The sequence below is a fragment of the Trachypithecus francoisi genome, unplaced genomic scaffold, assembly GCF_009764315.1.
Source record: "Trachypithecus francoisi isolate TF-2019V2 unplaced genomic scaffold, Tfra_2.0 Lachesis_group11, whole genome shotgun sequence".
NCBI classification, from domain to species: Eukaryota; Metazoa; Chordata; class Mammalia; order Primates; family Cercopithecidae; genus Trachypithecus; species Trachypithecus francoisi.
In genome coordinates, this window is record NW_022681456.1 from 36774952 (window position 1) to 36791358 (window position 16407).

A 16407-nucleotide genomic window follows, 5' to 3' on the forward strand; every position below is an offset into this window, starting at 1 on the left:
CTCAGCAAAATATCACAAGGACAGAAAACCAAACACCACATGGTCTCACTCATAAGTGGGAGTTGAACAATGAGAAAACATTGACACAGGAAGGGGAACATCACACATCGGGGCCTCCTGGTGTGATGGGAGGCATAGCATTAGGAGAAATATCTAATGTAAATGACGAGTTGATGGGTGCAGCAAACCAACATGGCACATTTATACCTATGTAACAAACCTGCACGTTGTGCACATGTATCCTGGAACTTAAAGTATAATAATAATAAAAATTATATATATATATATATATATATATATACACAAATGCTATTTCAGTAACATCAAGTTTTAGTTTGTGAACTAAAGTTTCATCAAAAAGTTCAACAACAGATTGCTATTCTATAATGTTTAACCTCTACATTTGCTTTTGATCTAAAAATGCTTTTGGGGTGCTATTTTTAAAAGTGTTCTTATTGTGATTAAAAGTAGACTCTCCAAATCATCATTGCTCCTAAATTTTATAATACTAGATAAAGAATGAGATAAATACCTTTGTTATGTAGAAGATACAACAAGCTATCATGTGCTGTATACTTTCAAAGCTCGCAGTATGTTTCTTCGAGCAGACAATATTTGGTAGTCCTTGCAAAACCACTATACACTTTATTAGGATCTAAAAATTAGAATCACAATGATTTCTGTTTTAAAATGTCATCCTTACTCATTTCATGACAAAATGTTCCATTCAAATCATGCAACCTTTAAGACATAAAATTTTATTATTATCAATAATTATTGATAAATTGTTTATTAGGTATAAAGGAAAGTACACTGAGATAAAGTTGATACATTCAATTTTGGGATTAGTCCTTCACCTACAGCAACTTGAAAATTAGTGGAAAGAATAAAATAAAAACACAAATGACTATAAAACAAAGCATATTTTGATAAATATCTTAAAAGATATAGTCAGAATGTTGCATGTATTTGAGAAACTATCACATCCAGGTATAGAAGGACCTTGAAAAAGCAGATGGAAGATTATATGGCATATTAAATCTTACATAGTGATTCCAGGTACTTGAAATAATAGTTCCTTTAAAATTAAAACCAAACATTTATGCCTCAGGAAATCAATTAATATTGGTGTTTACTTCGTATTCTCCTTGCTTCATATTATATGATCTTAAATTTGACCAAGAGCTAGACGAGTAAGTTTAGCTTTTCAAAAGTAGCGCTGAGATTGCATCAATCTATTCATCATTTAGATTAACCCAAAGGACAAATTAATATATGAATGTTAGTTCTTTGGGGGCACATTAATTGCTTCAAGCTCTCATTCTAACAATACTGTTACTATTGTTACAGTACACTCATCTCTAAGACTTTTTAAATTCCTCCCCACCCTAATCACCCTCTCCCACACTACCATATCATATCCCTAAATCATGTGAACACCCTAGTAGTTTTGGAGTTTTCCCGAGGCTCATATAAATATAAATACATATATGTGTATAAAAATATAATGTACCTAGGAGGGTTGCTGTTTTACAAAATGGGATTTGTATATACTTTTAGGAATCATGTATTTTTTCCTTCAACCATGCCTTTCGTTGTGAACATTTCTCATAAGACATGGTTTTTGGACAACCATGTCTGGTGAGAAATGCTCTAAGTCTACAGGTATAGCTCTAATTCATTGTTTCTAATGGTTGCATAATATTATTTGGTGTGGATCAGGCATAATTTACTCAGCCTTTTCCAGGACTTCATGGTGCATATTTTCATGGTTGTACAATCTGGGAGTACTGTTACTTCTCTTTGTCACCAGCTTTTTTGCCGACACCAAGAATGTCACAGTAAATACCCTTTTACATGCTCAGTTGCCAACTATGATTAACAATCAAGATACTGGCTTTGAGATGATAGCCAGTGAAGATGAGATACCATCCTCCAGAACACAGTATACATTCTAAACCGATGACAGTATGTAGCACTGTGTCCCAGTAGGTTCCGCAGGTCCAGGAACCAAGAGGTGGAACTAGGAGTGACATTATGTCAACTGGAGGTTTTATTCTATAGGATAAATTACTAACAGAAGAATTGCTGTGTCAGATAAATGTATTTTTAATTTTATTAAAATTTTATTCTATAGGATAAATTACTAACCGAGGGACTACCACATCAAGTATATTTGTTTTTAATCTTGTTTAAAATTAGATTTAATTTAATTTAAAATTACTTTACCAAAATTCAAATGCTTGTAACAATTCACATTCCCCCCATGTATGAATGAGAATGCAATTGTCCCACATCTTCACCAGCAAATCTTTTCAATCCTGCCAGTGATATTCCATTGTTAATTTAATGTGAATTTCTATGAATATTCAGAATTTGAGCATCTTTTCACATATTTCTCACTCATCTGAATTTGCTCTCCTGTGAACTGCTTATTCATATCCTGTGCCTATTTTTCTATTAGGTTATTGTCAGTTTGCAAGACTTTTTGTTATACATGTATATATATTTGCCCTCTGTCACATTTGGAGATGCTTTTTTCCAAATCTATAAATGTTCTTCTATCTTTGTTATAGTCCTTTTTGTTACACATAGGTTCTTTGTTGCTGTTAGAAGTTCAGTCTTGGTTAGAAATGTTTCCCCCCAAACCCTGGACTGCATATATCATCTCCTGAGATTTTTTTTCCTAAAGTTTTTGCTTTATTTTACACTTAAGCCTTTGATAAATCGGGACATTTTGTATATGGTACAAATAGGAGTCAAACTCGATTTTCTCTCAGGTGAATATCCAGGCATTTTACCATCATTTAGTAAAAATGTCCATTCTCTTTCCACTGAATGGGAATGGCAACTCTGTCACATATTACATTCTCATATATACTGAGGCCTATTTCTGGAAACTCCCTTCTGTTCCACTCATCTTTTCTAATTCCAAACAATACAATTCAATTAGAGACTTCTTTCCTAAGACTTCCCATAGCTATAATCCACTCTGTAGCCAAAGGTATCCTGAATCAGTGGGATTCTAGAAAGTAACAGTGGATACTGTAAACTCAGTCAATTGAGCGGCTGCTGTTCCCAATGTGGTATCTTTGCTAAGCTAACACACCTTAAAAGGTACGCATTGATATAGCTAATGTTTTCTTTTCTATCCTAGTTCCCATTAACACTGGACAGATAAAAGTATGCATTTCAAGTCTTGTCCCAAGACAATGAATGTTCTTATAAATTCTGACACAATTTTATGTGAAAGGACATAAACTTTCTGGACATTCCTCAAAACAAAACATTGAGCCACTATATCAATGACATTATGTTGATCAGACTTAATGATCAAGAAATGTCAAGTACATTGAAGACCTTGATAAACACCTTCCAATGGGTAGAAATAGACCCAATGATGATTCAGAGGGCTGCCACATTAAATATCTGGGGGAGGCTGGGATACCCCCTCCAAAGTAGGTCTGACATCTGGCTTCTCTCACCTTTAAAAAGAAAGACCATGCCAGGTCAGCACCTTTGGCTTTTGGAGGAACCATACTCCACACTTGAGAAAACTGCTCCATCTATTTACAACTGACCCAGAAGGCTGTCAACTATGAGTCTAGATTTTGGACTCTGGAGGCAGATCTCCAGCAGCTGTGGGGAATGTAGGAGAAGGAGACACACTTATGCTCTGTAGAGTCCCTCCAAGGTGAATCGTTTTTAAGTTACTCAAGCTGTCTAGTTAGTTTTCTCAATCGAGTACTAAAAATTTTTGGACTTTGTATGAGTTCACTCACATCTTCTAGGATGACAAAAATTGTCTCAGTGATGATGATCATGATGCTGACGATGACAGTGACAATGATGGCGATAACTTTCTGCAAGTCTCAGCAGCAAAATCTTACATCTCTCATTACTTCCCTGTAGTAAGCCGAATTCTAAGATGGTCCCCAGGATTCTTCCCCATGGTGTACATGCCCTGTATGATTCCTTCCCCTTGAGTGTGAACGGGGCTCCTGAATGTGATGAGCTCATCAGTCTCGTGATTGCATTACCCTAGATAAGGCTCCTCACAGCATACTGGAGGAGACTCTCCTACAGCCTTGAAAAGGCAAAGTGCCATGATGTGGAAAGGTCATGCGGCACAGAATTAGTAGTTGGCCTTTAGGAGCTAAGGACCTCCTATGTAAAACCTCAAGGAAATGAATTCTCTCAATAACAGTGAACTCAGAAAAGGACCTCAAGCCTCAGAGGAAATCACAGCCCTGGCCAACACTTTGATTTCAACCTCATAAGACCCTAAACAGAAGACTCAGCTAACCTATGTCCAACCTCTTAACCCACAGAAACTATGAGATCGTAAATGAGTGTCCTTTCAAGCCACTAAATCCATGGTGATAAGTTAAGAAACATGAAAAACTCTACAATCCCTTCAGCCAGGTCTCAGCTGCTCTTTTTCCATAAATCCTAACTCCTCCATCACCAACACACCCGGTATTTTGTCTTGGGTCTCCACCATATTTTTCCCCAGATGATGGATTTAACAACATCCCTTGAATAAATATTGTTGTTTCTGATACTACAAGAACATAAAAATTAAAATAACTTTAAAACTCTAGAAAGGTAAATTGCCAATATTTAAATATGGACAGGAACAAGGACAAATATTTTCAGAGAAACCCATTTTGTGTCCTTATCTATATTTGCCCAGACATAGAATTTATTAAAGTGTTTTTCAGTTAACTCCTAAAATTTCATAATACTGGTTCCTGACCTATTTGCCCTTTATAAGAGATACATGGCTTTTCTTTTCTAAAATGAATTGTTAAGTTGCTGTTATAAAGATTCCCTTCTCTTGGGGAGAGGAATACCCTTACCTGTACAACAGGTACCAAAACAATATTGTGATAGATTATGGGAGCAAGAAGGCCATAACACTGAGTCACAGCTTGAAGCGTATAGCTGCAATCATTTAGGAAGTTGCTAAGTTCCAATGCCACTAATACTCTCTCACATTCAATCAGTCTGGCAACCTGAAAGAAACAGGCATTGTTACTCAGATTCAACATAGGTGCTTAGCTTATGTGTCTCTAAAGAGAAGAAAGGGTAGAAAATGTGATCCTTCTGGCTAAAAATAACATGAGTTTTTGTATTTTAGAAAAATCTAAATTCAGAAACAACTCTAACTCTCCAATAATGCTACCTATAGGTAGCACGATCTTAGAATTAAACTTCAGAATTTTTCATAAAACAATACAAGTACCATGAAAGAAGCCAGTTTTTTTATCGATAAGCTAAAAAGTTGGCTACATTTTTATATTTTAAAAAATCTAGTTTTCAAAAATATAAATTATAATAACAATTAAAATATATAAAATCTCTATAATATTGCCCCCATTTGATTAACAGGTTCTCATTTCCTTTTTTGATTTGAAAGAAAACGGTAAATTTTCAGTAAACCAAGCTAACCTCCTATTCTGCTTCTGCTAATTATACTTTTGCTACTTAAATTTAAATGATAGTAAAATGTAACATTAAGGTTTTGAGAGTAAATGCCACTTAAAAAGAATAGTAATCCTTTCTTACTCCTCTTTTTCCTTTCCTGGGAAAGATTTCATTATATTTATATACACACACACACACACACACACACACACACAGACGCACATTCAAGATTATGTACAAAGAAACTGAGTGGTAACCAGAAATTTCTATATAGTCAGTTTTTACTAAAATGGTAGTCTAGCATTCTGGAATTCATTGAAGTACTTGAAAATTGTCTTTGTTTTCAGATTGAATATGCTGAAAGAAGAAGCTGAAGGCAATTTAGTAGGAACAAGCTGATGATAGTTGTGAGTACTTGGGCTCTACAGGACAGTGAACTTGTCTTGGGCAAAGAATCATTTTTTTCACTTTTATATCCCCAGAAACTGGCATAGTCCCAAGTAACAATGTCTTGGTTAATTAATTAATTAGTTAATGGATGGGTAGGAAATAGCAACTGTAAAAAACATAGACAGCTAAAGCCTCCATACCTAAAGAAGGAAAGAGAGAAAGAAAAGTGAACTTTGAGCAGGAATGAAAAAAAAATAATGTAGGATCATTACTAAATGCAAGAGCATTATACAGTTGCAGATGTACATACAGCAATGTTCATAACCACACTGAGAATCTATCAATAGGAGATAGGCTACATTCCTGCCTCCATGAAGACAATATTATAATTGAAAAAAAATGTGACAGATTGATACATATCAGCATGAAAATATGTGCAAGATATATTATAAAAGTGTTAAAAAGGCAAGTTGCAGAATAGCAAGTAGATCATAACCCCATTTTCCTAAATAATAATAACAGAGTTGTCTAGGTATATGTTCTTAGAGAAATTATATGAAAGCAAAATTGTTATATTCTTAGAGGTAATAAGATTACAATGGGTTTCACTTTATATGTTATATATTTTTGAATGTCTGAAATATATAGTATTTTCGTATACGGGGGGAAAGAAATAAATTGAAAAGAAGAGGAAAAGCATGAACTCCGGTCTGTGAAACTTACATGAAGTATCACATAAAGTCGCATAATCAGACAATGTCCTTTCAGTCCATTCACCAAACAAGCTACGCAATCACTCAAAAAACATGACCTTAAAACATCAAGAAAATAATACAGTGAATCTGACATGTTTTTAGTCACTTTAATTCACTTACTTGTTGAGATGGGAAAATCTCATTGCCTTTAATATTATCACAGAAAAGATTTTCTTCTTTAATTTTGATGTCACTTATTACAAAAATATTTCTAAGAAAAAGGTACAATAGGATTGAAGAAGTCTCTGCCAAAATATCTGAATGTAATCTGCAATATGAAGTAAATGGCAGGTATATAAATATAAAATGATTTAGCAGGTCAACTTGTCTTTTTACATTGATTTGTTTTCAGTATCTACACAATGATCCCAAAAAAGCAACAAAAATATTTAGAATAGCTACTCTTGCACAGACAAGTTCACAACTAAAAAAATTAAACTACTGAAATATTATGTCACAGATACATAAAATTAATTAGTGGCAATTTTTGGGGGTTCTAATACATAAAGTTATTTTTTATCAAGATAACGAAATCACTATAGATGTTCAGAAGGTTGAGAAATAGGTCCAATGTTTCAATTAATGCATTTCCTGAAAATGAGGGTCATTTATAGCAAGCTCAGCCTTGGTTAAAAAGAGAATCTTAATAACTCTTGGATGATTTCTAATTATCTTTTCTAAATTGCAGTTGACAGAGCCAACCATTGGCAAAGCTGTGAAATATGCAAAGTCTTCCCTGTGTCCAGTATTCCACCCCCTGCCCTTAGCCTTCCTTGGTGACAAACCCTCCATCTTAAGCTTTGGGCTTAACTACTCACTATGCCCCCATCCCTATAAAACAGGAAAGCGCTGATATCATTAATTCACACTGGAAGATGATCCCTTTCACCACCATGTTAAACTTTAAAATTATCTTTACCAGAAAGATTTTAGGTCTCCCACGACTGCGACTCATACTAAACTTGCCCTTTGACCTTCAGCACCTTGACACGCGCAATTAGTACAAGTTGTCACCCCCTGGCTCCATTTCCTTCTCTACCTAGCTCGGACGCTGGTCAGTCTTTTCAATAATAATTTTTCTAGCAGGTTAGGTTCTGTCACCTCCTTATTTTGTGCAATAATCAATTTGCCTGACCTTGCATAGATGTCACTGTCCAATTTTTCTCTCTCTCTGACAACAATCACTTACTGATTTTGCTCACTCATTCTTTCTTTCATTCATGCTAGCAATTGCTGAATGCCTACTATGTACAAGACACTGTTCTAGACCCTCGGGTATAAAGATGAATCAAATGGGGTCTTTAGCACCAAGGAGCTGGGCTTCAGTACAAATTCATGTTCAATTACATCAACTGAGTCATTACTGCATCTCAACAACACTTCCATTTATCCCTGATGTCTCCTTGTTCACATTCCCCCACAAAAAAAATATTTCTAAATCCTTTGTTCTTTCCACCCATGAGCTCTTATGTCCACCAGGATCTACCACCATAGTGTTATCATCACCTACATTTTCTTCTTCAGTGTCTCCCTCTCTACTGGCTGCCTTCTCTCCACACTCCACAATTCTTTCCTTCAGCCTGCCTCCCCACTAAGCTTCTGCCTGCTCTCCTCCTCTTTACCACCATACTTCACATGAGTAGTCTTTGCTTGTTCGGATGTTTCATTTTCTTTTTTTCCTTAGCCAATTGCAAAATGGTTTCTGGCCTCTCATGCTACAAAAGTGGCTCTCTGGAATTTACCAATGGCCTCCTAATTGCCAACACTTCTTCATTTGTGTTCTACTCAACCCTCTCTGTGGCATTTTATTGAGCAGCTGCTCTGCCTGACCTGGTGCTGATATTTAATATCGCTGGTCAGTCCCTCTTTGGTGATACTTTCACTTTGCCTAGCAATGCACTTTCTTGGACTTTCATTTTCTGGACAGCTTCTTTTCAATATCTTTCCTTGGTCCCATCTTCTACTTCTGCTCCCTAAATATTGAGCAATGCCTAGGGTTCAATTCTGGCCTTCTGTCTTTTCTGTTAAACAGTCGTTTCCTGGGAGATATCATTCATTTTCAAGACATTGATGATGAACTCAATGGACAATTTCTAAATCTATATCTCTAGCCTTGATGCTCTCTTGAGTGTCAGCACTAGATAAATAAACCTACTGGCATCTCATATTCACAAAGGCGTCCTGCTGGAAAACCAAACTCAAAATATTCTCAATCAAATTAATTATCTTCCTCCAAGAACTTGTTCTACCTCTCATATCCCCTTAGTAAATGTCACAGACTTCCCAGTCAGTTAACACTAGAAATCCCACTTTTCACTTTCTCTCTTACCCCACAAGTCACATAATATCTAAGTCCTGTCTCTTCCTCCTCTAAAATGCCTCTGAAATCCATCCCCCCATAGCACATAGCATCCTTGTACATAGAAAATGCTAAGTCTGCATTTGTTTAATTGAATGGAATTATCAATGCCTTGCCTGAATCAATATTTGCATATATAAGCTCATTATTTTTGATTGAGGAATGAAGGGTTTTGTCTCCTTATTTTAAAACTTTCAGGCATTAATAGCCAAGTGAGGGAGATTCTTGTTGCTTTTGAATTTGTTACTGAGACCGACTGAAATTACACTAAAGCTCATTTCTGAGCCTGCTTCAAAACTTTATTCTTTTAAGGAAAATGGCAGTAAAGACAAATGATAGTAATTCTATATGGCTTCTACTGGCCTATTTGCAGTTGCCAATGGTGTAATCCTGGGAGCCTCTTCTAGCAAAGGAAAAGCCTTCTTAACCTAACAGTCAACCTGTCAGACCATAACCTTAACCCCAATTTGACCTTTCTCTGGTACAAAAGTTCCCAATGCATATTTGTGTTTTAGGATATAACTGATATTACTTTGGTTTGTAGTTGGTATTTTTATTTCATAACCTTCAACCTTAGGCCTCCAGTGTTTTTGCTGACTCTAGAAAGAAAGTTTGTCGGCCAAGCACGGTGGCTTATGCCTGTAATCTCGGCACTTTGGGAGGCTCAGGTGGGCAGATCACTTGAGGCCAGGAGTTCGAGACCAACCTGGCCAACATGGCAAAACCCCATCTCTACTAAAAATACAAAAATCAGCAGGGAGTGATGGTGCACACCTGTAATCCCAGCTACTCGGGAGGCTGAGGCATGAGAATCTCCTCAGCCCAGGAGGCAGAGGTTGCAGTGAGCCAAGATCATGCCACTACACTCCAGCCTGGGCGACAGAGTGAGTGAGTATTAAAAAAAAGAAAGAAAGAAAGAAAGTTTCTAACAAGCACATGAGACCTTGCAATGTATACTTTTATTACAATAGTTATTAGAAATCATCTTATATGGACTATCTGAACATGATATAAAAAATAATTCTAGGCTTCACATCCAGCATCTATATTTTCAATAAGCAAATTAATATTTTAGAAGGATATTTCTAATTACCTTCTCTGTGTAATAGTAATTATATTGCTTAAACAAATAACAGATTGTTCATCCTGAAGTGGCGAAGCAACAAAATAATCCCAAACTGGTGAGAAAACTTTCTTAGCCAATTCATAGTTACCAACTTGATAGGCAACCTATAACAAAAAGCATATATTTATGTAATAGTTTTATTTGTGAATGAATGTTTTAAACAATAATTCTTAAAATATACAATATATGACAGCATTTTATAAGGTGTGATCACACACTCCTTTCAGATACAATTATTCACATTTGCTGTTCTGTTCTATAGTACCATAGTCAGGTAATGGCTACTGGCAAGGGAGACAGACACATTTTTGAAAACTCTTTTATTTCTAAATTGCATGGAAATTTGAAACTCTGTAAGGATGTTTCAAATCCTCATAAGCAAAACAAAGATCACATCTGAGCCAAATTAATTTCATTTCCATCCATCTCAGCAGTGCACTCCATTTATTACAGATACTGTTATAATGAACAATCTGTTCCAAGAGAAACAATCAGATTTCCCAAGCCCAATATATGAAAAATACTTTATTCTTTTCTGGTTCTGACTGACACTTTCAGAGCTTTGTGCAACAAAAAGTTCATGAGCTGAAAAGAGTACAGAATAAAACAGAGAAACTTCCCAAGAAGACAATATATGTTTTAAGTTTAACAAATTTAACATTGGACAAAATAAATAATTTTGTGAAGCCTAGAAGCTCAAAAGAAAAAAACTGACTTACCTATTTTTTATGGTAGCATATATTTTTTTAAAGACGTTCCTAAAAAGCACTCCATTTAAATATGTAAATAACAATACAAAATCTCAGCAAATGAGTTCTACACTGCTTCAAATCCTTTATGGAAACAGCTAAGGTATAAAGTATAAATGCATTCATGGAATGAAGTAAGTGAATGACAAGTTACTAGAATATTCTCCACTCCAGGGAATAACTTAGAGTGCCAGAATTTTTCAAATCTGCCAATGAATACTCATGATCTCCAACCAGTAAGCTTTTATGAAGTTTCTAGTCTGTGTTAGGCACTGTAGAGATAGACTCTTCAAAGTTTAGATAGAGATTGGTATCCGACTCTATGAAACTGGAATTAGGTTAAAGGCATAAAACCCATAACATCACAGAAAAACTACAAAGAATAACATAATAATTGCAGAGGCTTTAGAAAAGGAGATATGAAGACTTCAAGGAAAACGCAGGGCTTGAGTTGAACCCTAAGGCAGAGATAAGATTCTGATTGGCACAGTTAAAACAGAATCTGCAAAAGGTCCAGTAATGGAAATGACTCTAAAGTACATTTAGGAGAGACTGGAGAGGCAGGTCAGAGTTTGGAAAAAAAAAAAAAAGTAGAGATTTCATCCCTGCAAGGTCTGAGATGAAAAAACAATGAAAAAAAAAAAAAAAAAACAAGTGGGTAGTATGATTGGACAAGTTCAAGTGGGACATGATTTCAGAAGGCCTTGAAAATCAGGTGGAAGATTTTAAAGCTGTCAAGTACTGGACTAAGCACTTTATGTGTATTGCTGTATTTATTCTTCATCAAAGTTCTACAAAGTGAGCTCTATTGCCATCCCTATTTGTGAATGAGGAAACGAGAACATTGAAAAGTAGAATAATTTGTACAGAGCCTGACAGTCAGTAAAAATAGTGAGGCCAAGTCTTAGAGTGGTAAATGAGTCACTTTTCTGGGCTACATTAATCAAATGACACAGCTGTACTAAGTGGTCACTGAAATATAATATATATAATTAAAATATATAATTATTAAGGTTTATCATGGAAAGCAATAACAGATGATGTGTAAGAGTGTTGGTGCAACTATAATTAACTGTTCTTTTCTTGTAAAAAGTATCCTTTTTAAAATAATGTTATCTGTTCAATCAGTTAACAGTGCAAAACAAGAAAAGATACCGTGATAAAACTCAGGTTTATAAAATCATGAGGTTTTGTGAGGTTTCTTTAACAGAGGAGCGCCATGATATAAGCATGTTCAAAAATGGTTAATCTGGTCCTCGTAATGATGTGCAGAACAGATTTTAGAGGGCCTGAATTAAAATGAGAAAGAAGCACTAAAAGACGAATGAAATAATGAAGTACAGTAGATGTACAAAGTACATCCTCTCTGATGCCTGACCTTGGCTTGGCTTCCCAAACTCCACTCTTGGTTTTCCTTTTACTTCTTTTCCTCGACCTCTTTATATTGGTATGCCCCAGGGTTCACTCTTTGAACTGCTCCTCTTTTCTGTCTACTTTCATTTCTTATTGATACCACTTAGTCCCATAGTTTTATCACCTTCAAATCCCTCTCCTGCCCAGACCCCTTCCCCAAATTCCAGATTTATACATCTAACTGACTACTCAACAATTCTCTCCATATACACTAAACACCTTACCTCAACATGCCTCGAACTGAACTGATCTCCCATTCCCCCGAACCTCCACCACCCACAGCCTTCCCTAACTCAGTTGATGTCAACTCTGTCCTTTCAGTTGGTCAGATAACACCTTAGGGTCATCTTTTATTTTTCTCTTTACGGACTCCTGTTAGCTCCTCCTTCAAAACATGTCCAGACACTGACTACTTCTCACCACATCAACTACTACCACACTGACCAAGTCACCTTCACCTCTCACTGGGTTACAGTAGTGGATGGTGCTGCCACTCTACCCACTTATGGTCTATTTCCAATGTAGCAGCCAGGGTGAACCTTCAAAAACAAGAGTCACATTACATCATACCACTACTCCAAACTGTCCAATCGCTGTCCACTTCACTCAAGTCAAAAGCCAAAGTCCCTGTAATGCCCTGGAAGTCTTTTCATCATCTGCTCTCCATCTACCCAGTCACCTCTTAGCTCCCCTGGGTCCCTCTGCTCCAGCCACACAAGCCTCCTGCTGTTTATCAAGCATACCAGGTACACTTTTGAAAACCTTAGGGCTTTTGCTCTAGCTGTTCCTTCTGCAAATGCTCTTCTCCCAGAGAGCCATTCCCTCATCTCCTTCAAGTCTCTGCTTAAATCTCACCTTCCTTGATCACCCTATTTAGTATTGTAATCTACCTTCCATTCACCCACTTCACATTTCTAATTCGTTTTACATATTCCACTTGGTTTTTCCATAGCATTCATTATCTTCTGAAATACTAGATAATTCACTTGTTTACTGTGGTCATTGTTTATTACCTGTCTCCTACCATGGCATTCTGTTCATGTTGCTTGGAACAGCAGTTCTCATAGCATGGTCCCTGGGCCATCAGCATCACCCAGGAACTTGTTAGAAATGCAAATTCCCAGACCCAAACTCAGGTCTAGTGAATCATAAACTCTGGCAGTGGGACCCAGCAATCTACTTAACCAGTACTCCAAGTCATTCCTATGTGCACTCAAGTTTTAGAGTCACTAACCTGGGCAACGCCTGGCACAGAGTAAGCCCTCAGATAATGTGTCAAATTAATTTAAAAATCCTCTTTTGCTGATAATATCCCTCTACCCATAGAGAAGGACACCCAGCAGTTATACTAGACTATAACAGGGTTGACAGGGCCAGAGTGAGTACCTGACTCAAGCTGGGTGTTTTAGAGACTCTGCTGCAAAGCAAGATGGGGCCCCATCCAAAGTTTCATTCTCATGTTAAGATTGATGACACTCCACACAGCAGGAAAATTTGAGAGAAAGTATATTACTTATACAAGGGACTTCTTGGGAAAGCTTAACAGGCACAAGCCTGTCTGGACTGGCTTGGGCAAAGCAGAGGGAGAAAGCAGGTTGGGCCTTCATAGAAGTTGAGAGATAGGACTGAGGAAAGTCCATGCTGACTGGAAGGTTTAAATTTCCTGCTGTCACAAAATGAGAAGGTGAGCTCATAGGCCTTCTTATCATCCTGCCCAGATGTGGGGCCAAAGGCAAAAAGAAGGGCAAGGTTTAAAAACAAGTCACGGCCAGGCACTGTGACTCATGCCTGTAATCCCAGCATTTTGGGAGGCCAATGTGGGCAGATCACCTGAGGTCAGGAGTTTGAGACCAGCCTTAGGTCTGTGAAGTGGGGAAATGGAAGAGAGATTACAACATTAAATAGGGTGATCAAGGAAGGTGAGATTTAAGCAGAAACTTAAAGATGATGGAATGGATCTCTGGGGTAAGAGCATTTGCAGAAGGAACAGCTAGAGCAAAAGCCCTGAGGTTTTCAACCAACATGATGAAATCTCTCTCTTCTAAAAATACAAAAATTAGCCAGGTGTGACGGCACATGCCTATAATCCCAGCCACAAAGGAGGCTGAGGCAGAACTGCTTGAACTCAGGAGGCAGAGGGTGCAGTGAGCCACAATCGCATCACTGCACTCCAGCCTGGGCAACAGAGTGAGACTCCATCTCAAAGAAAAATAAATAAATAATAAAAACAAGTCAATAAAAAATAAAAACAAGTCACAAGTCAGTTGTCAAACACCAAAAATGAGATCAGGGCATTCCAGCCTTGGCAACAAAGTAAGACCATCTCAAAAAAAAAAAAAAAAGAGGAGGGATCACACTCTTTATTATGCTAGGTGAGCCAATCACATTCTCTTTCCCAGGAATTTGGAGCCACAATTAGAGGCCAGTGAGCTGATCTCCATTTATAGCTGAAATTGAGTGATATATAAAAACTCAGGAACTGCCATCTTTCCTCCAAAGATGGAGAAGTAATGAAAGCCAATGTTTAGAGAAAAATACAAGAAAGCAGACATACAGGAAGAACCAGAAGTATGAGACCTAGAGCTGCCTGGACTCTGCTGCATTCCCAGGGCCTAGCTGCATTACCCCAAGCTGAGCTGGTTCCATGACTTGCAATCAGGGTTTTAACTGAAACCATAAGTCAGAATTACCTAAACAAGTATTACTGTCATTGTAATGAGATTGATTAAAAAAAAAAAACATATTTCAAAGGATGAAGTGATGACATCTAGCATATAACCTGGTACAAGATAAACATTGACTAAATGATTCATCCATAAATAGATGAGTGGAAAGAGTGGTAATATTCAGTTAGAGGATGAGAGGGAAAAGAAGAGTTAAAACTCTTTTTGTTGCTGTTGCTGTTGTTGTTTTTAAGACAGGATCTCGCTCTGTCACCCAGGCTGAAATGCAGTGGCATGATCTTGGCTCACTGCAACCTCCACCTCCTGGGCCCAAGTAATCCTCCCGCCTCAGGCTCCTAAGTAGCTGGGATTATAGGTGCATGCCACCATATCTGGCTAATTTTCGTATTTTTAATAGAGACAGGGTTTCACCATGTTGCCCAGGCTGGTCTTGAACTCCTGAGCTCAAGCAATCTGCCTCCCTCAGCTTCCTGACGTGCTGGGATTACAGGCTTGAGCCACCATGCTGAGCCTATTTTTTTTTATCTGAATAAAAAATAAAATAGACAAAAGACAAATCATTATTAATAAAAGTGATTTTGATTAATAATGGGTTTTAATGAATTCACATACAAAGTGGGAGTCGTGTGAACTTCATTTTCCCTTCACCTGCCACCATCGTGATTGCTGACAAAGCATTCATGTTCCAACATCAAACTCTACTGCCAACACAGATCATGAAGACCTGCTGATTAACATCAACACAGGGAGAGAATAAAAAGGAAATTGAGAGAGGAAGAAGTAAAGACAGTGAAAGGGAGGGAAGAGGGTTAAAGAGAAGAGGAGCTCTCTAAGGAGCAGAGGGTCACTTAACAGATTGGAGAGATGCAGGCTCTAGAAGATTTGGTACATTCTAGGTGTCCAGTATGTGACTTCCTGGAACCTGGACAGAGCAGTCGAAAGGCATGAGCCAAGTGTCAGGCTTGACATCTGCTACCTGAGCAACCTTGGGTACATTTCTTAACCTCCCTGAGACACCCTTTTAGGGATACAGTGGGTTTGGCAGAGGAAGGATTAAATTAATCTGTTCCCTCAACTATAAAATAAAAGTAATCATACCACCTCATGGAGCTATTATAATAAGTGGAATAATAAATTTTAAGTGCCTGGTACACAGTAGTTTTTAAATAAATGATATTCCTCCTTTCCTTATCTCAGTAAGCCATTGTGCCCACTCACTACTTGATCTGGTAGTTCAACAATTCACTAGAATATGGCGTTTTGTCTTACATCCATTTTACAGATAGGAAAATTGAGACCAAACAATTTGCCTAAAATCAGTCTCCAAGGTCAAGATCAGAATCTTGATCACAGATTTCTACTCTTCTACATTTATATCATATTATCTAGTCATTTTCTACTTAACAAGGAGGAATAAAAAGAAATAGTCTAAAAAGAAGAGAAAATAGACACAGAAAATATATAATTCAAAAAGTTTCCTCAAAAAAAATTTCCAGATACA

The 16407-nt window shown here is 37.1% G+C and overlaps 1 protein-coding gene and 1 long non-coding RNA gene across 2 annotated transcripts in view; one reads left to right on the top strand and one right to left on the bottom strand.

The window, feature by feature from the left end:
* Window positions 1-16407, bottom strand: part of CFAP54 (cilia and flagella associated protein 54) — a 373684-nt gene that overhangs the window by 267878 nt on the left and 89399 nt on the right. Inside the window, exons 23-26 of the mRNA XM_033220975.1 lie at window positions 10028-10164; window positions 6696-6843; window positions 4863-5018; window positions 533-655 (exon numbers count right to left, since the gene is read on the bottom strand). Coding sequence (XP_033076866.1) covers window positions 533-655; window positions 4863-5018; window positions 6696-6843; window positions 10028-10164 — 564 coding nt within the window. The remainder of the gene's footprint in view (window positions 1-532; window positions 656-4862; window positions 5019-6695; window positions 6844-10027; window positions 10165-16407) is intronic.
* Window positions 1-16407, top strand: part of LOC117089577 — a 100803-nt gene that overhangs the window by 35974 nt on the left and 48422 nt on the right. Inside the window, exon 2 of the long non-coding RNA XR_004439659.1 lies at window positions 5778-5837. This is a non-coding gene — a long non-coding RNA (uncharacterized LOC117089577). The remainder of the gene's footprint in view (window positions 1-5777; window positions 5838-16407) is intronic.